We start from the raw sequence: 27,922 nt of genomic DNA, 5'->3' as shown, positions 1-27,922 counted from the left end.
GGCGCTTTCGCATCACTTTTCTACGTCATTAGATATCAGTTTGGGATTTCCCTCTAGCCTCGAATAGAATCAAAAGACCATTCAAAAACGGCCTCGTTCTATAGTAAAGTACGAAAGCAGACTAAATTATCAAGCACGTGATTTATATAGTATCCCACTTTATGCACTTTCATTTGTAAGAACGGTGTGGGAAATTAGCAAAATGTCAACAGCAAATTCCAATGAAAAATGTCTTTCGGATTACATCTACTTGTTTAAACCTGATCTTCTTAAGTAAGTTATCAATTCTGATGAAGAAAATCGGGTACAGTAACTTGTTAAGCTTGCCTAGGGACCGGGGTTTTTGTCCAGCTAAAATAGTTTTCTTTTATCAGAATGTTTTATTTTTTAAGACATGCAGTCGATTTAATACTTTTATTTTGTTATTATTGTCAAATCAGAGAAATAATATTCAAGTTGTTTAGTGGCCGGACACAATTTTCTTAAAATCGCAGGTACCCTACCCCTACTCCGAAAATGAAATGGTCAGTCCTTTGTGTAACGAAGGAACTCGTTTTTTTTTTTTCTTCAACCAAAGCTGAGTTCGCACCACAAGTCATTTTGCCTACAAATTGTTTCTTCCCTAGGCCTATTGATGATGCCCAACAGTTGCTCTCAGTTTAGACAACTTGTCCTCTTAATCCACACCTGTGGTGTCACAATGAGGGATATCAGCTGGTGTATCAGCTTGCCTCCCAGTTAAAATCTTGGAGGTTAGGGCCTGCACTCTCATGGTGATTGCTTTGGATGCCATTATCTTTTTGGCAGCCTCCTTCATTACAGCTATCTCAATGGTGGAATCAATGTTTTCATTTGCACTTCAGTATTTGCCAGAGGCTTTAGTAAAGACACTGTGTCATGCATTCTCATACCCATGGCACCATTTGCAGAGCTTCTTCATCTCCACAGGGTTGCCACCTTGGAGACATCAAGATCATACTGGACCACAACAAAGAATCTTGAAGGACTGCACCACTTGAGACATAGATGCAGATCTCATCTCATCTGTGGCGTCACAGGATTTGAGGGACCAACAACTCAGGTCCATGTTAGCCATTCCAGGTCCTTCAAAACAGACCAAGAAGCAAACTCATTCTAACTGTCCATCCTTCTCCCAACTTCTTCAAGCAGGTCCATGTTGGCCATTCCAGGTCCTTCAAAACAGACCAAGAAGCAAACTCATTCTAACTGCCCAACTTCTTCAAGCAGCTGCAGCAGTTCAAAGCTCCCTCTCACTCATCATTCACTTCAATAGGCAGTCAGAGAGGCTAAGAGAGAAACACAAGGAGGGAAGGAGTCTGCCTTAGGGAGTCACACCCTCTTTTCCAATATCTTTCCATTTCTTGCATCATGATTGCTCATCTATCCCATTTTTCAGGATTTTGGTCAGGCATCATGCATGATGTGTGGGTTATTTGAACATAAAGGATGGCTACTGGTTTCATTTCCAGGAACATCCTCTCCTACCACAGTCCCTCATCTTTTTTCACCTGTCCAAACTTGCTCAATTAAATAAAGAGGCACATACCCTTTGTGGAAGAGTGCAGTCAAGAGGGTAGAAAATGACCCATTTCTATTCCAAGATCTTTCTGGTGTTGAAAAGTGGAAAGCTTTGGATCATAATCTACCTTTCCACTTTCAACATATTTCTTTGGGAATAATGCTTCAAGCTGGACACTATTGCCTCTGTTGGAAGTACCATAAAGCCCTGTGACTGGGCAGTCACCATCAATCTTCAGGTTGTGTACATTCACATCCATATTTTTCTTCCATGCAGGAAATACGTCAGATTTTGTCTTGACCAGGATATATTTAAATTTTGATCTCTTTCTTTTGTCCTCACTTCTACTCACAGAACATTTACCAGCATGATGGGAGTAGCTGCAACCCACTTGAAGATGTTAGGTTCCTCTATGAACATTTTACTTGCACCCATCCAGTTCATGCTTCTAGACAATTGGACACAACACCAGGACCATCTATCAGCTCAGATCTCCTTGGGATCTGATTTGCACTACCACCAGCGCTGGTGGTAAAATATGGATCAGTTGTTTCTGACCAGAATCCTAATTCATTCCCCAAAATCACACTCTTTTGAGTAAAACAGATCCTATTTGGGATTCGATGCTCACCTGGAGCCAGAGGGGTAGTTCTTCAGGGATTTTGGTTATGGGTAGAAGAGACCCTTATATCAACAGCTTGGAAATGTGGGCAGTGTTTTTAGCCTTGTAATTTCCTTTTTTTCTGAGGGAACCTCTGCCTTAAAGGTTAATATATGGAGGTTTTTATTTATATTCAGTTCTGAATTTTATTGCATAATTTGTGTAAAATTGCTTTTAAAAATTTTACCCTTTCCTAAATTGCAACAGCATTATGTCTCCCTAATACTTTTGTGTAGATGAGACATTTCAGAAGAATAAAGAGCTTGCTACAGTAGAGATTACCTGTATAAACATCTTTGCTAGCCAAGGTTCTGGTATGTTAACCCTATCTACACCTTGGCGTATCAGTTACATATTTCAGTGCTTCAGGTCTATGAACTTCATTTGATGCAGCAGCAAGCCACTGCATCCAAGCAAAATCAAGTTGTTCCTACAAGATTGAGACTAGGGAAGAACACAACTGGAGTGGACTAATAAATAAGCAATTTTCCACTGCCAGTCTGTGTTTGTAGAAATACATCCTTTCCCTCAAATACACCGGTAACGTTTTCTTTTAGGTACGTATACACTCCTACTTTCGATGTTAAGTTTGCAAAGTATCCTTTTGAAGCCAATTGCCTCCACCATTTTCGATCAACATACAGTGCACTGCTGTTGCATGCTTTTGGTTATTTGGCATTACATACTAAAGGAAACCACTCATGAAATCCAATAACTGTCGCTAGGACAAAGCTCTGAAATATATGAATGATCCACCAAGGCTTAGATAGGGTTAACACATCAGAACCTTGGCTAGTGAAGATTTACTGAAAGGGACTTCCTGTATAATAGGCCAGTAAATCAAAATGTGATCTTTTGAAATTTAAGAAATTGAAGCAACTAATTCTACACAATAAAGAAAAACATCAGTGGCTAATAAAAAGAAAAACACCACTTGAATAATGACATGGGCTTCTTAATAATTACACTAATGTTAAATAATGATGATAATTTGCCTGTGAATAGACAGAGAAAATAATGACAATAATTTGGAAGAATTGTGAAAAAACTGTACAATCTAATGCATGAGAACAGACTTGGGTTTTCTAAAATATTTCTAATGTTCATATCATATAAGGCAGAAAAGGAAGTGGATATTATGTCTAACACCATAAGGAAATATAACTAATACCAAAGTTTAGTTATAAAGGTTACCAACAATAACTCTTCAGACAAACCTGTTTATCAGATTTAAATAAAGAATCCCCCTTTTATCAGATTTAAATAAAGAATCCCCCTTGACTGTCACACCTTAGCTAAAATATTCCTGTACAGTGTTCTAACTTCGATTTAATTAATCATAGTTTTAAAAATTGAGACTCCAAAGTATGGGATTACAGCTAACAGAAAACTATGCTTTTTTCAAGAAGAGGTCAGATTCTGTGCTTACCAGTGCATGCATCCATTCATGTATGTGTATGTAATGTCATTCAGTTCCTCCTACACTGTATAAGACTGAGACCTGATTTGTTGTTTGTTGGGATATGGTTGGAGGTGGGGTCGGGTCTGTATTTGTGCACAAAGGTTTCAGAATTTTGATCCACTGCCTAGGGGCAGTGCTTTTGGCCCTCGGGACACTAGTACCTTGGTAATTTTATAGAAAATAGTTGTATATGTCATGCAACTGTATCTACATCAGGGATGTCCAACCTGTTTTGGGGAGGGTCAAAACAAATAAAATGCTTAAGGTCACAGGCGACATGAGCAAGAAGGGTTTAATAATTAAATACGAAAATCCAACGCAGTTATTATATGACACTAATAACATTAAATGGTTGTAATAATAATATTGTTTAATAAGATAGTCATACGTTGTCACGGAAACATCAAACATCATCAAAAAGCAATACAGAAGAATGAAATAAGTATCAATTAAAATGTATATTTTCAAGAGGGCCCCACACTGTGAAGGACTGAGATGCATGTGGTTTATGGGTTGGGCATGCCTTATCTACACCATTTAAGATAGGGGATTGGTTTGTAAATGTGCACAGCAGTTTTGGAATTTTTATCCAACCCTGAGTGGTTCTGGGAGGAGATGATTGTAGTGGTGACTGCGAAAAGCATGTGGTTAATGCTGAGTGAATACATTCTATCTAGACTCACTTAGAAGTCTATACCGGCTGCAAACTGCACAGACCCAGATCTGCCATTACATAATGCACAGGCATATCTGGACTTATGCAGTTTGTTATGAGTAATCGTTTGAACAAAGGACACAGATCCTGATCTGCCATAATATGTCACATCAGGGTTTATATTGTTTGCGATGGACTTGATTCATTAATGTGTATATATGGTACTCGAGTTTATTATTCCTATCCTATTCAAAAAATTTATTTTAGCAGATTTTTTAAAGTTATATCTAGAGTAATTGTTAATGATTTGTTCACCACTGCATCAGAATATTTTGCCAGTAACATTTTTAATATGGCAAGAACATTTATTTTTACGATAGATTTAAAACTGTTTTCTCCATTTTTTTAAAAATATAAATAGTTTGGACACCTAATAATAAAGTGACCTTTTTGCAGAGGAAAAGTTGCGTTTGTTACTGGTGGGGCCACAGGAATATGTTTCACAATAGCTGAGATTTTAATGAGGTAAGTTTAAAAAACATTTTATTTTTCCAAATTATCAGCACTTCTGTTTCTTTAGTAATTAATGTCAGAGATATTACCATCATTCCACAGTAAATAAAGCCCATCATTTTACACATCTGAAATAAATGAGTTGTTGTTTACAGTGTAAGACAACAGATGGCTCACAACTCAAGTGTCAAGGTTCCATTGTCAGATTCCGTCATCTGTACAGAATGTAACAAGTCAATGTTAAGTTTCCATTGCCATATTCCATCATCTGTACAGAATGTAACAAGTAAATGTTAAGTTTCCATTGTCAGATTCCGTCATCTGTACAGAATGTAACAAGTCAGTGTTAAGTTTCCATATTCAGATTCCATCATCTGTACAGAATGTAACAAGTCAATGTTAAGTTTCCATTGTCAGATTCTGTGTGTCAAGCAATCTGACAGTTTATTACATGTGGCTAGTTATCTGTGTTCTATGTACATTGTATCAGAATTAGATGAGTACATGTATCATTACCAGTGTACGATGGAGTGATGCATCAAATCTAGCATTGTTTGAGAGAAGACAGCTTATCGGTAGTATTAATAGCAAGTTACATTGTTACAGGGATATGTCTATATAATAGTGATTTGTTTTAAATTGTAACCTGGAGATGTTTATATAAAGTTGTATTATTTAACATTAGAACATGGAGATGTTTCTATACAAGTGTGTTATTTAACTTAAGTTTGTAACATGGAGATGTTTATATAATAGAGTATTATTATAACTTTGTAACGTTCAGATGTTTTTATAATAGTCTCTTATTTTATCTATGTATCATGGAGATGTTTACATAATAGTGTATTATTTTAACTTTGTAACATGGAGATGTTTACATAATAGTGTATTATTTTAACTTTGTAACATGGAGATGTTTACATAATAGTGTATTATTTTAACTTTGTAACATGGAGATGTTTACATAATAGTGTATTATTTTAACTTTGTAACATGGAGATGTTTACATAATAGTGTATTATTTTAACTTTGTAACATGGAGATGTTTACATAATAGTGTATTATTTTATAGTCTAATGTTTGTTGCAAGATATGGGACACTATGTAATGGTTGCTGTACAATCATAGTTACCATATCTAGTGGTAAGATACTTGAAACAAGAATGTTCTCTTTTCAATATCATGCAAAGTTTATGTCTGCAGGCATCAGTGTGATACAGTGATAGCCAGTCGTAAATGGGACAGGCTTCAAGAGTCAGCAAAGGAGCTGGAAAGAGGGACAGGCAGAAAATGTTTACCAGTCAAGATGGATGTTCGCAAGGTTAAGTTACGTTTATGTTAATGTAAATGTGTCCATTACAAGGTAATCAGAATATTCTTCAGGTCATTAATAGATGCAGTTTCTTTTTATTCTTTTGGAAGAGTGCTTTTGCTATGACCCTGTGTATGGACCAATATGTTTATTAACTTCTTGTCTGGATGTTAATTTTAGTGTAGCCAATAATGTATTAAAAGTGCTGTTAAAACCAAGAAACCAATCTGCAGCACCTACCTTGACCAAAGTTTACTGGTTAGTTTTTACAATATTAACAAAAGAAAGGTACCTATCAATTTTGGGATCAAATCTCAAGGTTACTGTGATTGAAAGAAGAAAAATGGTTTCTGCACAAAACATTAGTTCTACATCACAGACTGAACAAGACTTTATGGATGGACTGCATCTAGAGTCAAAAGGTCAAAAATAAAGGTTACTTTGAGATACAAATAATGGTTTTCTAACAATCTCTTTATATAGTTCTGCATCACATACCTGGGCCAGACTTTATGAATAGCTTGCACTTGGTGTAAGGAAGAAAATCCTGTAATTTGGCAGTCAAAAAGTTCAATGTCATTTTAACCAAAAGGAAGAAAAATTATTTCTTTACAATAATTTCAGTTCTTAACTTCCTTCACAAAAGTTTGTGGATTATTTACATATTTAGCAAAAAGGAAGTCTATTGATTTTCAGATCAATGGGTCAGCAGTGGTGAAAAGGTGACTTAAAGAAGAAAAATGTGTTTTACATATTAATTTTAGTTACTTCTAGACCGTGTACCTTGACCAAAGTTTGTGGAAGGTTTACACTTAATGTATTGAAGGAAGCCTATTGATTTTGGTTATCCAAAGGTCAAGGTCTCCAGCTCAAATTAAAAATGGGTTGCATAGTAATTTTTGTTCAATACTAAGTTCCTTGACAAGACTTTATGGATGGCTTGTACTTAAATTGACAACAAATTAATTTCCCAGCTATTAGAGGAACAATGAATTTCTCATACACTCTGGGGAAAATGTTCTTTACTGTTAGGTGCCCAGTCACATTGGTATAAAGTGTAATGAAAGGGCAGATAAAGCAGTCAAATCTGCACTGCATTTGCCCATTTCCAAGCAGAAGATTCCTTATGCTGACTTGAAATATTGTGTAAATCATGTTTGTCATATTAATGTAAAATATGTGGAATGAGTACTCCACAAACAAAGGAGCATCCAACCCACTGTGGGTGAGTGGTATCCGTGAACAAAACCTTGTTAAACACCAAATCATAGATCAACTTGGCTGGAATGTTTTTTATTTATTTGTGTCCTGTTTAGGTAGGACTTGAACCATAGTAAGGTTGTATCATGAATACCAAGCACATGCTGGATATGGTGAAGTAATATATCATGGTCAATTTTGTCTGATCAAACAACATCAGAATTACTTTTAGTAATGGGGGCCCTGAGTGGCCGAGTGGTCTAAAGTGCTCTCCATTACGGATCACTGCCATCTCACCTCTGTCTGCGTGGGTTTGAGTCTCGGATTCAGCCAGTATGGGTGAGAAAGCTTGCCAGTAGCTTCTCGTGGGTCGGTGGTTCTTTCCGGGGTTTTCCTGGGTTCTTCCTCCATCATTAATACTGGCCGCCATGTATAGCCTATTGTGTGCTGAAAAATGGCATTAAACCCTACAACAACAACAACTACAACTTTTAGTAACTACTTTGAGACTGTGGTGCCATAAAGCATTACTATATACATGCATACATCTGTTGTCTGTAGGTCAGAGGTCACAGTGGTCATGAGTCTAATAAGAAAATAAAGGTTTCTGCACAGTATGTGTAATTTATGCCTGGACCAAATGCCCAGGTCATCAGTCGATAATCTACAGATTCAGCCATGCACTACTAGTGCCAACGTAAGTACAGGGTGGGTGTATAATGTACAATTCATGGTACTCTTGTTGTGTATTGTAATTATTTTCATTGTAAAAATGATCTTGAGTATCTCTGACAATTTTATTTTAAAAACTAGTTTCTTCTTTTGTACTTAAAATTAATTATAGTAATATTTTATATTGTCTGGTTGAAATAAGTTGGATTTTGTGTGACAGAGCAAAGAATTCACTATGTGCACAGTTTTTTTGACGATTTATTTATAATGTGTAAGATTTTGTCCCCTAAGCTTTTTTTCACACAGTGGTGGATTGTTTAAGCAGTGTAATGTTGCAGGAAATCTCATATGGAATGAAGGCTGAGATAGATAAGGTGGTAGGACACCCACCTAGTGTTTAAGGAATGTGGCATTAAAGTTTCAGTCTTTCAGCAGATATTTCTCCCATATCACATTCTGCAAGAAGGGTTACATGATGTAGATATATTAAGACCTATCTTACTTGCTTATTTAAGAATCTGATATCCAGTAGGGAGGTCTCCATTTTTATGATCATTAGTGATGCAATGGAATTTATAAACGAAGACTTAAATGAGAAGGGTAATATTTTTCAGGAAATAGTAATGACACATCTGATAATTCAGTTGGCAGAGCAATGGCAACTGTATGGAAATGTATGGATGTAATCCATTGCCCAGACCATGCGCATATCTCCCACCGTTATGATCATATTATGGTTTGACCATCAGTATTTTATTTATATAGGGAGCCCAAGGTTTATATATGGGACAGAATATTTCACTTTTTTTCACATACAGGTGTATCAGAATAGATATTTAATATACCTTCAGTGAAGTCAGACTTTCAGTAACTTTCAAAATTGTACAGGTGATAATATGTCTGATCTTGTACCTTCATGTGAAGCAAATGTGACGTACAATAACAGACCTATATTTTACAAGCATATGAAATTTTATGAAAAAGTACACTTCATATTGGCTGGTGCAAAGCAGAGGTCAGTATGTAGGTTTGCTGGTACGTACAAGTTGATATTGATTGAAACAAAGGTCATTCAGGGATGGTTCTGGCTTTTAAAAAGCTGTCGCCAAAAAAATCTCCAACCTCAATATTTTGTCACCAATTTTCAGAAAGTGTCGCCAAAAAAAGTAATGTACATTTTTCCAAGTGTTAATTTAGTCTATTAATGTAACAGGCAATGAAAATGACGAAAGATGGATTAGTTAATACTTTAATTACAACAAGCATTAACAAAATGTTACAAAGTGTTACATGAAAATCCGTCGCGATTTTAGGGCTGCCCACTTGTTGAATGCAGTTTCAAAGTCTAATTTTTCACATCTGTACATGCTGATTCTCATTAAATTCTTGAGAGATGAGATGCAGAGCTTATTTCTGATGTCAGTTTTTATGAGGTTCATCTTACTGAATCCACATTCACAGTCCTCAGTGCTGACAGGTGACACCAGTAGTCTTTCAGCAGCCCCCCCCCCCCCCCCCTTATGGCTAGCTTCACAAAGCTTGTAGCAAATTGCTTCCTAAATCCCAAGAATGATCACTGAATGCTGTATAAATTTTCTCGACAAGAAAAATAGGATCTCCATTCCCACGAATGAAACTTACACAAGTCAACACCTGGCAATATTGGACCGTATATATAAGCATAAATTCACACCCAGTTTAGGGATTCTTTTACTCCTGTATTTTAAGAAATAAATAATTATTATTAATTACGCAAAACTGTTTTTTTTTTGCTATTTCTTGTTGCGGAGTTTAAGTCTCTGCAGCCGTAACACAGGACTGATTGTAAAAGGAAAAGATCAATGAGTAAAATGCTGCACTGGCGACAGATGTAATTGTGATTTAGATTTTTTCCATTTGCTTTGTATTTATACACAGTAGTCGGTACTTCAAAGCTTATCAGTTTTCTATGAAGGTTCAGCAAAACTATTGTATTGGTATATGTATAAAAAAAAACAGAAGGATTAGCCATACAATTAACTGTATCTGTTCTATTCGCGTCTTCAGAAGTCGGTCAGTTGTAGGTATAGTGCGGTAGCATGATTGACTGTATCGCAGCATACAGTACTCAGCCCAGATGTCAGCATAAGCAGATTATGATGTAACAATGCACTGTAAAGATGGGGTTGTCAATAAGAACAAAGGATCGTTTGTGTAACAGATTGATTCCAATGCATTGCTTAGTCAAGTTTGTGGCTTCCTTTCATTCTGCCTTTTAATTTATCCAGTCCAAATCCATGATTGTATGTACAAATTAAATAACCAAAAAGTATGTCGCCAAAAAAATCGCCAGATGGGATATTTTTGTCGCCAATAAGGAAAAAAAATAGCAATTTGCGACATTGGCGAAGCCCAGGATGATCCCTGTCATTAATTGATGGATTACATTATTTATTTTAAAATGTTGCAATTTGTTTTCGATAGTGTCAGAGTAAGTTTAGCTTCATGTCATCATAAGTGGCTATCACATCAGATGATTCAGCAACTCGACAGCTATAAAATATGTTAATTGTACTTTACGTGACATTTAGGTCATCACACAGGAATGATGTATTAAAAAAAAAAAAGGACAAGATACAGATTGATATAATACAGGTGTGTCTGTGACTTTTGTACAGCCAGAAGAAATTCTGATTGATTCAATACAGATATGTCTTGACTTTTGTACAGCCAGAAGAAATTCTGATTGATTCAATATACATGTTGATCTGTGACTTTTTTACAGCCAGAAGAAATTCTGATTGATTCAATATACAGGTGTGTCTGTGACTTTTGTACAGCCAGAAGAAATTATTATTGATTCAGTACAGGTGTATCTTTGACTTTTGTATAGCCAGAAGAAATTATATTGATTCAAAACAGGTGTATCTGATTTTTGTACAGACAGAAGAAATTCAGATTGATTCAATATACAGGTGCATCTATTATTTCTACAGCCAGAAGAAATTCTGATTGATTGAATACAGGTGTATCTATGACTATTGTATGGTCAGAATAAATTACAATTGATTTAATACAGGCAAATCTATGACTTCATTACAGCCAGAAGAAATTTGAATTGATTTAATACAGGTGTACTTATCACTTCTTTACAGCCAGAAGAAATTCAGGCTGCAGTAGATCAAGCCCTGGAAACTTTTGGAAGAATTGACATCCTTATCAATGGTAAGACAACATGATACTTATTAACTCTCAAGATATAGTGTTTTCAACGGATTTGTACTTCTTAAAACTTTGTTGGATAGGTCTGGTTTTACTGATGTTTTTTCTGTATGCAGGTTATGTTGAAAAATTTAATTTTTTTAATATCAACATTATCAGATGTCAGTTGCATATCTGAATGGTATGCCATTATTCGGTCTTAACTTTCTGTAATTTTTTTGAATGAGAATTTGGCTATACATTTTATTTTCATATATCAACATCCTAAAACATATTTAATATCACCATAGTAACTTCCTATTGAAATTGGTATGTTTAGTAGTAACAGAATAGGTAGATCTGAAATATATTGTAGAATTTTGTAAAAAATGTTGGTTTGGAAGATGAATTTAAAATATTCTGTTACATCAAGACTTGGTAAAGAGTTAATAATTTTGTGAGATACTTGAATGTATAAAATTAATATTCACACTATAATATACAATTTCTTCTATCATAGGACCACATTGGGTTAGCTTTTAAGTTACTGGATAATTAGTGGATGGGGTAATGACTGGAAAAAGTGCCCTTAAATATAAATTTGCTAGACAGACAGGTTTCAAAAGAAGCCAATTGCTACCATCTTTTCACTACATGTTTGTACAGGAATCACCACCTCCAATTTTAGAAGAAAAAAAATAATGTCAAAAGTTTGATAATACATTGCCTTTTCCGTCAGATATGACTCATTAAAATAAAATTAGCATTTCCTTCCATTTGATATTGATCAGTGTATGCCTAGAAGAAGCTTGCTTTTTCTGATTTTGTATAATTGGAAGCACATGCCTGATATACAATTCAATCAATGTCAGAGTATTTCCCCCTTGATGCCCAGTGAGCCATGCTTTGGAGTGTTCATCATGTGTAGATAATGAAGTGAGGAAGGCACGTACTTAACTTTTGGCTGAATACAAAATGTCAAAAGTGGTTTGTAGCAAGTTATCACAGAGTTCAATAAATTATCCAGGATGGAGGGAATACTATGAAAAAGAATCATGGTGTATTATATGAATAATACCAATAATGATCAACAATTCAAACTTTTTGCTCACGGCTACACTGTAATAAAACAAATAAAATTACATGACAGACATAAAACAAAAGATCGATTCAACACACATATTGCAGCATATATTAAACATAAATTGAATATACTTGGTTCCAGTTCTTTTAGAAAAGAATGCATACTTTTTTTAGAATTTGTAAAACTTTTAGTGCACATTACATACTATGAAATAGGCCTATATTCTGTTCTGTTTTTTTGCCCAAACCATGCAGTGTCCACTTTAAAATGTTGATTATTGTTGATTTTGTAATTATAATACCTCACCTGGCAACTTACATTTTCCCATGCTTCTTTTCTGACACTTTTTTATTTAGATGTTTTATCAGTTAGGAAAATGTGACCTTGTTAATTCAAAGAACTATGAACATATTGTAATATTTTAATGTCAGTATCATTATCAGTATTATTGCCATATCAATATCATTATCAGTATTATTGCCATATCAATATCATTATCAGTATTATTGCCATATCAATATCATTATCAGTATTATTGCCAAATCAGTATCATTATCAGTATTATTGCCAAATCAGTATCATTATCAGTATTATTGCCAAATCAGTATCATTGTCAGTATTATTGCCAAATCAGTATCATTGTCAGTATTATTGCCAAATCAATATCATTATCAGTATTATGGCCAAATCAATATCATTATCAGTATTATGGCCAAATCAATATCATTATCAGTATTATTGCCTAATGTAGTGTAGAATATGAAAATGAGTATATAATAAAAAGGTTACAGCGTTTGTTTGGGAAAATATGAACTCATTTTGTTGGATGGATACTGCACTCCCACAGGTCATGCAGTATCCATCTGAAAAAACTTGTTCGTATTTTACCATACAAATATAGTAACCTATAAATACAAAGTAAATGGCTTGAGACAGTTAGTACTACATAAGTAATAGTGAATACAGAGTATAATGCTTGAGACAGTTAGCTCTCCATAAATAATAGTGAATACAGAGTATAATGATTGGAGACAGCACTCCATAAACAATAGTGAATACAGAGTATAATGGCTTGAGACAGTTAGCACTCCATAAATAATAGTGAAGACAGAATACTATGGCTTGAGACAGTTAGCACTCCATTAATAATGGTGAATAGAGAGTATAATGGCTTGCTACAGTTAGCACTCCATAAATAATAGTGAATACAGAGTATAATGGCTTGAGACAGTTAGCACTCCATAAATAATAGTGAATACAGAGTAATATGGCTCGAGACAGTTAGCACTCCATAAATAGTAGTGAATACACAGTATAATGACTTGAGACAGTTAGCACTCCATAAATAGTAGTGGATACAGAGTATAATGGCTTGTAACAGTTAGCACTCCATAACTAACAGTGAATACACAGTATAATGACTTGAGACAGTTAGCACTCCATTAATAATAGTGAATACAGAGTATAATGACTTGAGACAGTTAGTACTCCATAAATGATGGTTAATATAGAGTATAATGACTGGCGAACACAGCAGTTCAAACAAATGGTAATTATGGGTTTTAGACTTACTTTGCATTTGGTGATATCTTCATAAGATTCTGGGAGAAGTTTATTGATTTTCTATCCATGAGGTCAAAGGCCATGACTAAGATTTTTGTGCTGCAGTTATCTTGTGTACATGTTAACTCAAACATTGGAAGAAAATATTTTTTCACTAAGGTCATACAGTCTGTCAGTGTATCCCCCAGGGGTGTAAATTTGAGGGTAAAAAAACCCTTGGTGTCAGAGCTAGGGGTCAAATAAAAAATGTGGGGGTCAAAAATGTACTGACAAATTTTTATCTGACTCTTACTTTTTCAGCTTGAAATAGGATACTGTGACTTGCACAACATACTCTCTCGCTAAACATACAAATAAACCAATATGCACAATTAACAAACAATGCATTGTCCATTCAAAGAATAATTTTATTAGTTCATTCTTCTTTTAAAGTTGTACTTTTAACAGTCTCCTTGTAATCCTTTTGAAGCAATATTATAGACCAACACATTACATACAAACCAATACAAAAAGCCTAATAAATCTTTTTAATCAAATGGCAGTTAATTTACCGCTTGTCATAAAATGTGTACTATCATCAGTTTCATTGTAAATTGTCCTAGAACACATTTATCAAAAAAACAATGCTAATGATTAATTTTCTTTCTAATAATTTACACTTGAACTTTAAGATCTTTTATTGCAGCAAGGTTAAAAACCAACAAAATCTGCAATGACCCCTGACTTTATAATCCAAATAATGCATTTGTCTCCGAAAGTTTACTGATTTTTTTGTTGTGAAAGAATGTCTTGGGATATATGTGTTCTCCAGATATCGTGTTGCAAACAAGGGCAGATTTTTTAAAATTCTTAAACCCTGTCACGGAAGGATTATTCACTTTTGCAGTCTTGCAATCACATGATCAGAAGTCACACCAGTAATCCTAAAGATGTGCCGTATTCCTGTCAAGGGAATTATTTTCTCCATTTTTCATTAAAGTTAGAGCAACAGTTACTCTTTTGTGTTCTGCTTCTTTCAGTTTATTTGCTAATCATTCTTAGTGCACGATGTTTTAATCAGGAGATCAATTGCTAGCGCAACAAGCATTGAGCTTAAACATCTAGCTGAGCTCGATGGAAATCATGTGAGTGCTCACGAGATTAGGGGAGGCTACTCTGTCATAAACATTGCCTATGCTAGTCTGGTTCCTTGTTTCGTGTGTTCCCTGCGTTGCACTCTGCTATACGAATAGAGGAGCGCAATGCAGGGAGCAAAAAAAGCAGAGAACCAGTCAGTGCCTATGCTTGAAGTATACACGATGCCATCCCTTGTCCAATGCATTGGATATTAAATAAATCCTGATTGCATTATGTGAATCCTTTGCGTAAAAAAATGCATGGCAACAAAATGTGTGTGTCAGTTTTCTCCAGCGTGCATCCCTGATGCACAAATGTGCGTAAAGGGAACCACTGGTCTGTATTGGAGTTATTCAAGAAAATATCGTGTGGTTTCAATACTCAGCAGTTGTAAGAGAGGGAAGAAATGGACTTCTTATGAATTGCTACCAATTCTTTTTGTCTAGTAGAGCATCAATCCCACCAAGGGACTCTTGTTTTTCCATAGGTTCATTCATCCGTAATTATTTTTTGGGAGTTTTGGAATGTTAAGTTATTCCTCACTCACAATCTGCAGTCATTTTTTAATGTAGCATTATATTTGTTTTTGTGTACTTAATATGGAACAAGTTTGCTATTCACTTTTAGAATATGATATTGTTATATTGTCTCACTTGAGACATATCTGGCAAATATATTACATAACACCATCATATATTTGCCTATAAGATAATGGAACGTCACCCTTTTAACATCATAGTTTATACAAATGTTAATAACATATCCTGTCTTTTCTTATCATATAGTTTGTATTAGAGTACTTGATGGTTTGAAATTAGTAAGAGGTCATGGTCACAGGAGTAGATGAGATGAGATACTGTTTTAGTCAACAATAGCCTGGGAAGGTCAAGTTTGATATGAACAGTGACACACATCATTTACTTGATGAATTCTGGATGATCCATAAGAAACAACCCAACAAAGTCACTTGTCTTAACCCATAGTTTAAAATTCAAAATTTTAGTTGAGGTACCTATATGTTTTAGTGTAATTCTCTTTGCACTGGAGTTTTAACCTTCTATTAATTGATTCAGGTGCTGCAGGTAATTTCCTTTCTCCAGCTGCTGGTCTGTCTTTCAATGCTTTCCGCACTGTCATGGAAATTGATGCTCATGGAACCTTCAATGTCATGAAAGTTGTGTATGAAAAGTACATGAAGGTAATGGTTTATCTTCATTTTATTGCCCACACTGTATTAAAAGACCATGAAATGTAATTTTACAAAATCTACCTGTTTTGCACTTAGTATGCATTTTTTTGCGTTCCATTCAAGTTTTCATATCCACTGTTGAGTCATAATTTGTTTTTTCAGTCTTAGAAATGCATTCTAATTTTGCATTTATCACTTCCATTCATTGTATTGTTTAAGTTTCATTCATTAAGAATGCATTTATGAATTTTCCTGTTTATAATAATACTAAAGGGAGAGAACTATTTCTTCATAAAGGTATGTTTTAATAAAAAAGGAAATGCATACGATTTCAAACAGCATTCAGTGAATAAAATATAATTGCAGTAAACATGTAACTATAGAACATTTATCAGCAAATTGTATTGCTTATTTCATTTTATTCACGAAAGTTATTCTGATACAATTACTGGTGATATCACCATATCAATGGAGGTTGCTGGAACAGTTTTGCAGCTAGTAAGTAGTGGAAAAATGTCACTATATATTACTATGCAAAAGGGTTTTTAACAGAGGCTATTTTTTTGTGGCAGACCGAAACATGGTTAAATAGTCCATTAGTGAAATTTATTTAAATGTTCTTTTATCACTTTTGTTTATCATTAATTGTTTCGAGATTTGCATTCATGTTCTCCATCTCATCTTCAGACACATAACCTGATCATATTACATTAGGAGTACAACCACTTCCTTGCAAAATCAACCCTCTCAAGCTGATTCTTGCAATAAAAGTGCTAATGTTTGACTGCCATTCTAGGTGGAAGTTGGGCTAGAATGATCTCCCCTTAGAGGTGTTGTCATTAAATCCCATCCATAACTAAGGTACTTCACTTGTGAGAAGCATGCTCTTTTTGGAGACCTTGCAGTACCAATGTTGACTTGTGTCTTTTTAATCTATTGAGTGATTCTTGGGAATTATTTCCTCATAGGAAAGGATGCTTTGGCTATATTTCTGTCAGTTTCTCTTTCTGTTTTTTTGACTATCTGACAGAATGAATTCATGCTTTATTGGTCTTTCAATATACATTTTGGCACCACTTTGATCGCCTGTTCTCTGGTTGAAAGTACATAAAATCAGATCTTAGTACTTTACATAGCAGATGAATTCTGGTAATAATTGTCTGGTATTACATGCCATATGGTTATTCATGAGACTTTTCATTGTGTTTATCATTAGTTTCCTTTTCAAAGTAAGTTCATTCTACACTTGACTGATTTCATCTGTATATACCTTTTGCTCTCTGCAATTTTAAATGTCAACAGTGGTCTGGACTATGCTGCAGACATTTTAAGTTGGTGAAGACAGCTAGGCTACCAGTCTTAATTTTACAGGATGCAGTTTTAGGTCAGTCATTTGTTATGGTCAGAACAGATTTTCTTGGCAGTTCCAGTAGTGTACGGCAGACTCTCCAAACCAACAGAGGTTGATCAGTTATGGTCAGTACTGACTCAGACATGGCCTCAACAGATGCCTGAAGGATTTGTGTAGGGTGATTGTTATCCCATCCTACCCTATACTGGTATCATGGAAACCATCACTAACACTGAAGAGCAAGTAGTCCAGAACTGGACTTTGCCAGTCAATACCAGCTCCAACACAATATCAATGGATACCTGAAAGAACCAGGTATCTTGATCAAATATTACCCTGTCCTGCATCATACAACCAGCACCAGTATCAATGATCCAATTGCCTCTATCTAGTACCAGTGCAAATAATTATACAGCAACAATAAAGTCCCAGATGCCCAACATCAGTTCCTTACCATTGCCAAGTCACACATGGAATTTTTACAATTGTTATCACAGCAGTCATATCAAGTTTTTGGTAGTGGAAAAGGGTATGGTAAAATCAATTTTTCCAATGTACCCATTTCTGGTATCAGTACACACAGAGTGTTTGCACCCAGGCATGACATTTCTGGCATAACATGATGTAACTGGTATTGTGTCCAATTAACATTATGGATTGTTTTAATGTGAACTCACTGGGACTTTACTCCAGACCTTCCTGATGCCAACGAGATGCTTCAGATTTCTTACCTCTCTCAAACTTTTCATTTTGGCACCATTGTTCGAAATGGTGACAGGGAAACTATTCACACTATCATTCAGGAAAGTGATTGCACATTTAGGGATATGGTATACCAATGCGGGGCACTCACTTTAGGTTTGAACTTCACTTCTTAGTTCTTCATATAAACTGTAGACTCATATCTGACTTCAGTGCTATTGCCACATGTCTATCAAGTCCCTGGATGACATTCGGCACAAATGATTTGTGTGTAATATTTTTACATCAGGAAATGAAATTCCTTGAATCATTCTGCTGCACATTGGATTCCTTGTTAACAAGAACAAATCCATTGTTATACCATCTCAACATTTCACCCACTTGGGTCTGGAGTTCATAATGCATGTTGACAGGGTCTGCCTCCATCAAGAACATGCCTTGAATCACAATGATTTTCTCTCAAAGAATCGCATCCCAGCCCGGTAATGTCTTCACCAATTGGGCCTTCTCAATGCAGCATCTGATTTCATCATCATTGTCAGGATACATGAGTTCCTATGTCAGCAAATAGGAAAACATCACATGACTTACTTTTGGTATTTCCCTGCAGATTCAGCCTCTCTTAATTACAATCTACACAGATGCCATTACAATGAGATGGAGTGCCCACCTCCTGTCCTCATTGCGAGAAGTCATTGTGGTGTGGTATATTTAGGGGCATTCATTGCATATCAATTACTTGTAGATAAAGGCGATTGTGTATGCATTTCAACCATGGCAGGAAACACTTTATGAAAATGGTATTTTCATTCTATCTGACAACTCAGCTCTACATAGTGAAATCAGAAGTCAAAGTGGGACCAAATCTCAAACTCTAACATTCTTGAAAACCTTGTTATCATTATTTCTCTTCATATATTTGCATGGAGTTTTCAGTGAAAGACGTCTTATGTCTAGTTGCACATATATGAAAATGGTGCCAATCTGACTTATAATATGGCCGTGTTGAAAATCTTGTTATCACTCCTCATAATGGCTGGTCATATTGACTTTGTGCTTTCACCAAAAGACTTCTTATGATGTCTGGTTGGTACTAAATAGAAGTGGTGAAAGATTTATATCAAATAAAACCAGAATGGCATCCATCTTTTAATAGTTGCTCACCCAAAACAGAATGTCATATTAACATGGAATTTCCACCCGAAGACTTCTTATGATGCCTTGTTGGTCCTAAATTAAAACGGTGCCAAGTTGACATCTGATATGTCCGCCACAGCAGCTAATTTCAGAACCTTGTTATCTTTGAATATTAATGATGGTTTCAACACTGCAGTTTAAAGGAAGAAATAGTCTTTTCTTGAATTCCTGGAAATTCTTTTCAGCCAATAGAGCATCAGTCCCTTCCAGGGACTTTTGTTAACCCTTCAAACATGTTTTTGTAAAGTTGATCACATCTCTTTCAAAACAACTAATCACACAAAAGTTAATCTCTTCTCTGTCAAAGCAGCTGATCACACCGATGTTAATCTATTCTCTTTCAAAACAGCTGATCACACTGAGGTTAATGTCTTAACTTTCAAAACAGCTGATTGCCTTAGATTAATCTGAACAAATTACTGATCACACTGAAGTTAATGTATTCTCTTTCAAAACCACTGATCACACTGAGGTTAATGTCTTTTCAACAAATTACCATCTTTTTCTCCGCACATTTGAAAGACACTACATGCTTGAACAAAGAAGGATTTATTTTTTCAGAACCATGGAGGAGTCATAGTGAATATAACTGCCACACTTCAGATCAGAGGTCAGATGTTACAGCTGCATGCAGGGGCTGCAAAAGCTGCAATAGGTAAATTTTTGTGTTTTATTAGATTACTGTTGTTTGGTTTGGTCATTTGGTCATTCTTTTGTAGCTCATCTGATTTCAACAATGCATTTTTATTTGCATAATTTTAGGGGTAGGGATTTTTTTTATTATTATTCAACTTGAATTAGAACTCTCTGCTTTCATTTAAAAACACATAAAATTTTCACACTAATTTTTTTTCTCTCAACAATATTTTACTTGTAGAAAACCATTTAATAGAAATGCTATCTTAACTATAATGTTAATCATTACAGTTAGCTTGACTTTTTTAATAGAGGCAGCTCTTTAAAATGAGATCATTTATTACAGAAACTATGACAAAGCACCTTGCAGTTGAATGGGGCAAAGACAAAATAAGAGTGATGTGTGTGGCACCCGGTCCAATCGCTGACACTGAGGGTTATCGCAGACTGGGTAAGTGATTTTAACAGGTGCTGTTTTTTCTACATTGCAGGTACTCACTTATGAGTCCAGCTGGAAACTACACATACCCAGATTGCATTTGCATAATGTGCCAGCAGATATGTGTCTTTGCAATTTCCTAGGAATAATCAGAACAAACAACATAGACCCTGATCTGCAGGTGCATTATGCTACACTAGATTTGGATCTTTGTTGTTTGCAGTGTGACTAGACTTAAAAGTGAGTGCATATAGTATACTAAGAAAGCAGTACACATAATTTATTTACCAACTCATAAAAAACCCATTGATATCAAAAGCTACTTATTAAATGAAGTCTTCCTTACTTGAAGATTTACTGATGTATCTAGTGGCCCCGAGTGGCCAAGTGGTCTAAAGCGCTCTCCGTTACGGATCACTGCCATCTCACCTCTGTCTGCGTGGGTTCGAGTCTCGGATTCGGCTAATGTGGGTATGTGAGAAAGCTTGCCAGTAGCTTCTCGTGGGTCGGTGGTTCTTTCCGGGGTTTTCCCGGGTTCTTCCTCCACCATTAATACTGGCCGCCATGTATAGGCTATCATGTACTGAAAAATGGCGTTAAACTCCACAACAACAACAACAACTGATGTATCTATATCACTTAAACTCATTGGGAATTTCCAGCATTACTTTTTACATACAAATTATTTCACAGTCAGTTTATTGTCCTTGACCATTTTCTGAAGTGGGTGACATAGTATGTGTATATCACACTTTCATTTCTATTCTGCACCTTTAAAGTAATTCAAGATTAAGGGAGGATTGTCTGGATATAAGTGTGTGTCATCATTTGAAGGTGTGACATATACTTAACTGAGGTCCTGTCTTCAAGACCAAGGTCACAACACAATATTTTAAGTATTCCATCACTTTATTTTCCTGCCAATAACTTTCAACTTTGAGATTATGAAAGAATACATGGTATATTTATACAACATCATTATAAGGTGTGTAATGTACCTTGCTGAGTTTCCTGTCTTTAAGGAAGGTTCAAGTTTTCTTTTACACTTTCCTTTGTGTTCTACAGCTTTTAAAATCAATTGATGAAACTTGGTGTAGTCATACATCATTATTAGATGGTGTGTGCCATATGTTAAAAGTCACCGTCACTGCTCAGCATTTTATATTTTGTCTCACACTTTCCTTTCCATGTTTTAACTTTCAAGCCAGTTGAGATTAAGGGATGAAATTTTATATATTTTTAAATCTTCAATAGCAGGTATGTTGAAAATCAAATTGAGGATTTTTTTCAAGGACAAGGTCAAGTCTCAATATTTCAAGTTTTCCATTCAACATACAGTTATGCCCTGTAAAGTTAGAGCTGTTTGAGATTGAATGTTCATATACTTATACATCACCATTAGAAAGTGTTTTCATGCCACATTGGGGGGGGGGGATGGACCCCGAGTGGCTAATTGGTCTAAAGCGCTTTCCGTTACAGATCACTGCCATCTCACCTCTGTCTGCGTGGGATCGAGTCTCGGATTCGGCTAATGTGGGTATGTGAGAAAGCTTGCCAGTAGCTTCTCGTGGGTCGGTGGTTCTTTCCAGGGTTTCCTCCACCATTATTACTGGCCGCCATGTATAGCCTATCGTGTGCTGAAAAATGGTGTTAAACCCTACAACAACAACAACAACATGCCACATTGGAAATGGAGAGGAGGGTTATCTTCAAGGGCAAGGGCATGGGTCATTATTTTAAATTTTCCTTCATAATTTCCTTTCCATTTTGTAACATTTGAAGGATTTGAGATTAAGAAATGAAACTTGCTATATTGTCCTGCACAACATTAATGTTGTATCTTCAAAGTCAAGATCACAGGCCATTATTTCATTTTCCTTCTGCTTTGTAACTTTTCAGCTATTCTCAATAAATTAATCAAATTTGGTACACTTGTATATTGTTACTGAAAGAATGTTGCATTCCAAATTTGGGATGTCTTCAAGGCCAGTGTCACAGGTCAGTGTTTCATGGATGCTTTTTCTGCTTTTATATCTTAAGAGCTGCTTGAGGCTCAAGGATCAGACATGTTATGATTATGTTTCAGTCTCTATTTGATGATATCTCATGTATCACAGTCAGGGTTTTGTCAAGGTCAGGGTTACTGATCAGTTTATTTCCTTTTCTGACACCCTTTAAGATAGAGACAAAAATGATTACTTTTCATGTCACCTAACAACTCTGTAACTCTGTCACAAGGGTCATAGCCAGGTTCTTCACTGAATACCTTTGGTAACCTCACCGCAGTGGGTGGGTGGTTGAAGGGATAGAAATTGATTGAATTTGCCTTTTGCCTCATTTATGCTAGTAATGTATCTTGCTTGGCACTGTACATGACTAAGTTCTCCACTTTTTGGGGCTATTTTCCCTTATAATACAGCAATGGTAGAATATTTTCAAGGTTAGACATAGACATATTTCCACTGGTACATAACCTTTTTTCCAAGTATTGAAAATTTGTGTGTATACTATTTCAATATATTACTTCTCTTTTATTTTAATATTTGATTTTTCAGGAGGACGTAGTGTTGATAGTGAGTATGAGAAAACTATCCCCATTCAGCGTGTTGGAACTCGGGAAGATATTGGTAACACAGTTATCTATGTGGTCAGTGATGCTGCCCAGCTGCTTACAGGGACAACAATTATAGCTGATGGAGGACATTGGCTGACTAGTGACAACAATTACCATCGTGTTCAGAGATTGTTTCAGTCTGGACAGGCCAAATTATAGACCAGTGTGCTAAATTATTACTTAAAATGATTTGCAAAGATAAAGCTAATTTGTCATTTAATTGGGTTTTGTATTTGTTATACACATTATTTTTTGGCAAATTGAAGAATTGATTAAAACACTTTATATTGCACTTAATGGCAATTTCATACCATACATACTTGCCTTTAAGTCAAGTCCAGCTACAAACCGCACAGACCCAGATCTGCCATCCCATAATGCACCAGAAGATCTGGGTGCATACATTTTGTTTAGAGCAATCAATAGAACAAAGAACTTAAACATTGATCTGCAAGAGCATCATACAACAGTAAATCAGGGACTATGTTTTTTTCAGTTGGACTTTTGACTTATACAAGAGTACTTATGGTAGCAGTTGATTTTTACTGATGTAAATTTTCATGGCATTGAATTAGAAATTGATCTTTTAATTTTTCATGTGCTTTTTGTTAATGCTTAAATGGACTGAGTAAACATGATTTACACTCAACTCCGCTTATATGCATAGCATCGGGACCAGACCCAAGCTATGCATATAAACGGAGTATGCATTTAAGTGGAATTCATGTATATTTACAGTGTAAAACAGGACCATGCTTTCATTATGCACTTAGGTGATCTATGCAGTTAAGCGATATGCATTAAAGTTGAGCCGACTGTATAGTGTTTACATATTTATTTTTAATCGTAAGAATGTAATCATAAATTTGGGAAAAATTAATAGAGTATAAAATACACATCATATAGTATTTTTTAATGTAAATGCTAGATTCAGATAGGATTGCGAGAATTCATATGTCAAATTACTTTTTATGACAAGTTATAATTTTTGAATCATGAATGCAAGGTAAATTAAATTTGAATGATATATTTTAAACATTTTATTTTTTAATTTGTGTATGGTGAAATTATTTATTATCATGTGATACATTTCTTTACTATATTTATAATACTTATATTGTTGACAGTATTTTGATCAATACATGTCAATAACTTCTTAAATATGAGCAAAATTCATGTTATGTCTGCTAATAATCATTGTTTTGCAATAATTGAACAAGAAATTTATTTTATAATTACTAATTTGTTTTCTGTCTATGTATATAAATAACCATAATCCATCGATCTCCGTCTGTTGTGTGTGTGCATTTGTAGTTGATGTAAACTGAGGACATACACGAGATTACACACCAACATACTGAGGACACATCTCCAACCAAGGATGTCCTCAGTTGGAAAAATGGTTAAATCTTGCTTCTACCAACTATGTTAGCCTAGAATACCATAAAATCATTTTTTGGAAGGCTCCCGTTTACATGCTTGGTGCTTGTTTGTGACTTGGGAGTGTATCTTTCCTCCAAAGCTGGCGATACACACACCCGAAACCATGTCCTCAATTGCCTGGCAGAAAACTTCTGAAAAGATCTCTGCTATCAAATTACATGCTTCAAAAAAGTATTATCTCCCTTTAGATTCAAGCATCAAATACTAATAGCTTAACTAAACTATAAGAAGAAAAGCTTGTGCATATAACAGTCCTTGATATTTTTATTAATATTTCATGCATGTGAGACAATAGTGATGGGGAAACTCATGATATACTCATGCTATACACATGCAATACAGGGAAATAAATCTACAGCATATCATACGAAAGAAGTACATAAAACTGCTATTGGAAATAAGTATGAGTTCCTTGTAGAGTTGTACCAAGATTGCATAATTATCCGACCCATCTGTAAAGTTAAAACATCTGATTTGCGGCAAGGTTTTATACACATAAAGATATTGAGAAGATGTCCTTGATATGTTGTTGTTGTTGTTGTTGGGTTTAACGCCATTTTTCAGCACACGATAGGCTATACATGGCGGCCAGTATTAATGGTGGAGGAAGAACCCAGGAAAACCCTGGGAAGAACCACCGACCCACAAGAAGCTACCAGCATGCTTTCTCACATATCCACATTTGCTGAATCCTGGACTTGAAACCATGCATACAGAGGTGAGATGGCAGTGTTCCGTAATGGAGAGCGCGTTAGACCACTCGGCCACTCGGCGCCCCTCCTTGATATGTAAAATTTATTTTATAATTATTAAATGAAATGTATCCACCCCATTTCATAATTTGTCTACTTAGTGTTCAGACAGGAGAGAACAGATGTGAATCTAGTGAAAGATCCCATTAAGGTGATATCGAATTATCATGAACCAAATTTGGAAGTTGCACGCACGCAACTTCAGTAAATATATAGAAAGATAAATATATTATACAGAAGTCAAACATTATCATCAAGATGATAAGTCCCAATGGATCATTTAATTACAGCAAAATGTTTTTCATTATCATGCTCTTAAGACCTGTGACTACACGTGCAAGGAATCATAATCTATTGAATGCATTCAGTGCTTTTTTTAATGTATATACATCAGTTGGTGATTTGATGACTTTGATTTACATATGAATTGTGTGTGTATCCATAGTTATGTGGTAAACGAAGTCTTATTAAAACAACACATAACATATAAACACCAGGTATCAATCTATATTGTATTCTCAAATTTAAAGAGGTTTTTAACAATAGCCAGAACACTCAGGATGTTCTACTGGACCAACTTGTATTTATAACTTAAAAAAACATTTATTTAGAGTTGCATTAGACTGTAATATTCTTGCTCATATAGTCTTTTTTTCAGAAAGTTTTACACAGAAGGCTGCGTGGAAAAAAAAACTTTAAAACTTCCAATCAACGATTCAAAACACCTTCGTGAGGTACCTTGAGTTAGCAAATGTATAAACTAAGTGATTTGGAAAGTGAACCACGAGAGTGCTGTACCATTAAGGTGTATTCTTTGTCATTCATGGCACCAAAACAATAAAACAGGATAAACTGTTTGTAAATAGATATTCAAAAATTATCCTCATCCACTAACTCTATATGTACATGTACTCTCATAGAACAATTTGAACTCTGTACTTCACTTCTGGAATTACTGAACATTATAGCTATTTAGGAGGTTTCAATTCAGTTAAAATAAGTTGTGGATTACTTTTCCCATAATTAAACCTTTACTTCTAAATTTTATTTTCATAACTTGATTAATTATAAAAATCCTGATATCCATGCAGAATGTTGGTATCAGTTTGGATTTCAGATCTTGTCAGTTACACTACAGTGGGTATAGTATATTTTGGGATTTCTCTAAAAACAAAAGGAAAAAGAAAACAAAGGTGCAAATTGACCAGCTGTATAAAACAGAGAGCGAGACCATTGAGAAAATGCATTATTATCATTACACTACTAACGTCAAGAGTTGACATCCTTTTTATATTTATTGCTGGTACAATGATATTATGAATGCACTATATAGCTGGCATTTATTCCACTCATGGTCATTACATAATTCTGAACGAAGATCCAACTCAGTTTATCTATGTTGGGTATTTTACGACAAAGCAAGCTAAGTAGGTTACTTAGTACCGACGGTAAATCACTTTGCCCTTGGGACACACTAGTGGTAGTGACTCCAGAAAGCTAACCAGTGAGCCACTGCGGCTCCTAAATTCGACCTGTATATTTATATATTTACAAAATGCCACAGTTATCTGCAAAACGAAACACAAATCACTTCTGACAATATCCTTTTCCCTTTAAAAATGTGCATGTAAAACAATAGTTTTATTTTATCATTCAAAAAACATTTTTAAGCATTGACCACTAAAAACTGTCCCTACTAATAGTGCTTGCAAAAAACTTGTCTTAATTTTCCTGTAGAATTATATGCATGCATGTGTGGACAACAGTTTTCCTTTTAATGAACACCCCTTCCTTCTCAATGGACACAACAGTTTGAAGAAGAAAAAAAAGGATTTTAATTTAATTTATTTTAATTTTAATTAATAATTATTTTATTTTTAATTATTATTTTTTCTCAGATTTCTGACAGCCTAATGCTTATTTACCAATAGTGCATGTTGCTTATGCACACTGGCCATGCATGCTCTCTCTGCATAGCAGTTTCTAATTTTCTTTTAAAGAAACCAGATGTTATGTCACTGAAGCATGATAATAAACGGATGAGATTTATATATGCAAAAGGAATCAGTTTCCCAATATTGGTCTTTGTGTTACAAGGTATACATAAAAATCATGCTATTTACACCTAGGTGCTGGAGTTGGTTTTATGTAAGTTACACCTAACTGGAATCTTCAGTTTGATGTCTTTGAACTGAAACTTACTACACTGTATTAATCTGAGACTGCTTTAATGACTGCGATTACCTTATTTCCTGACTAACTTGCACATGAACAATAAAACCTAGACAATGAAATGTATCTTAAAGTTCAAAGAATGCATTAGGCATTATTAAATTTTATTTTTACATGTATACTGGAGCTTTCCTGCCTTTCACATTGTCAACAAAATAAAATAAAATATAAACAAACACAAATAACACTTTGTGCTTTTATAATAATAAGATTAAAGTTTCTTTTATTTCATTTTTATTCTCTTGACGTTCTTTTAATATTAGTCTGGAAAGTATAAGCATAGAACGTATAATTTAAAAAAACTGAATCTGAATATTGGGCTGGAGAATTTATGTATTCTATGTTAATAATTCGCACATATTTAATTACCCATAAATGAGTAAAACTTTGGTTTGAAAATGTCATAGTA

At 34.9% G+C, this 27,922-nt stretch overlaps 1 protein-coding gene across 1 annotated transcript; it reads left to right on the top strand.

Moving 5' to 3' along the window:
* Positions 1-90: 90 nt before the first annotated feature.
* LOC149802958 (peroxisomal 2,4-dienoyl-CoA reductase [(3E)-enoyl-CoA-producing]-like) lies at positions 91-24,369 on the top strand. The gene is made up of 8 exons (XM_089952470.1): positions 91-273; positions 4,775-4,843; positions 6,035-6,152; positions 11,150-11,219; positions 16,032-16,156; positions 19,959-20,052; positions 20,380-20,484; positions 23,028-24,369. The coding sequence occupies exons 1-8, from the start codon at positions 203-205 to the stop codon at positions 23,243-23,245; spliced, it is 870 nt and encodes a 289-aa protein (XP_089808596.1). The 5' UTR covers positions 91-202; the 3' UTR covers positions 23,246-24,369.
* Positions 24,370-27,922: the final 3,553 nt, after the last annotated feature.

The sequence above is a fragment of the Sinohyriopsis cumingii genome, chromosome 3 (genome assembly GCF_028554795.1).
Source record: "Sinohyriopsis cumingii isolate HCF-2022 chromosome 3, ASM2855479v2, whole genome shotgun sequence".
Classification (NCBI taxonomy): Eukaryota; Metazoa; Mollusca; class Bivalvia; order Unionida; family Unionidae; genus Sinohyriopsis; species Sinohyriopsis cumingii.
This window is presented reverse-complemented; position numbering and strand designations above follow the sequence as displayed.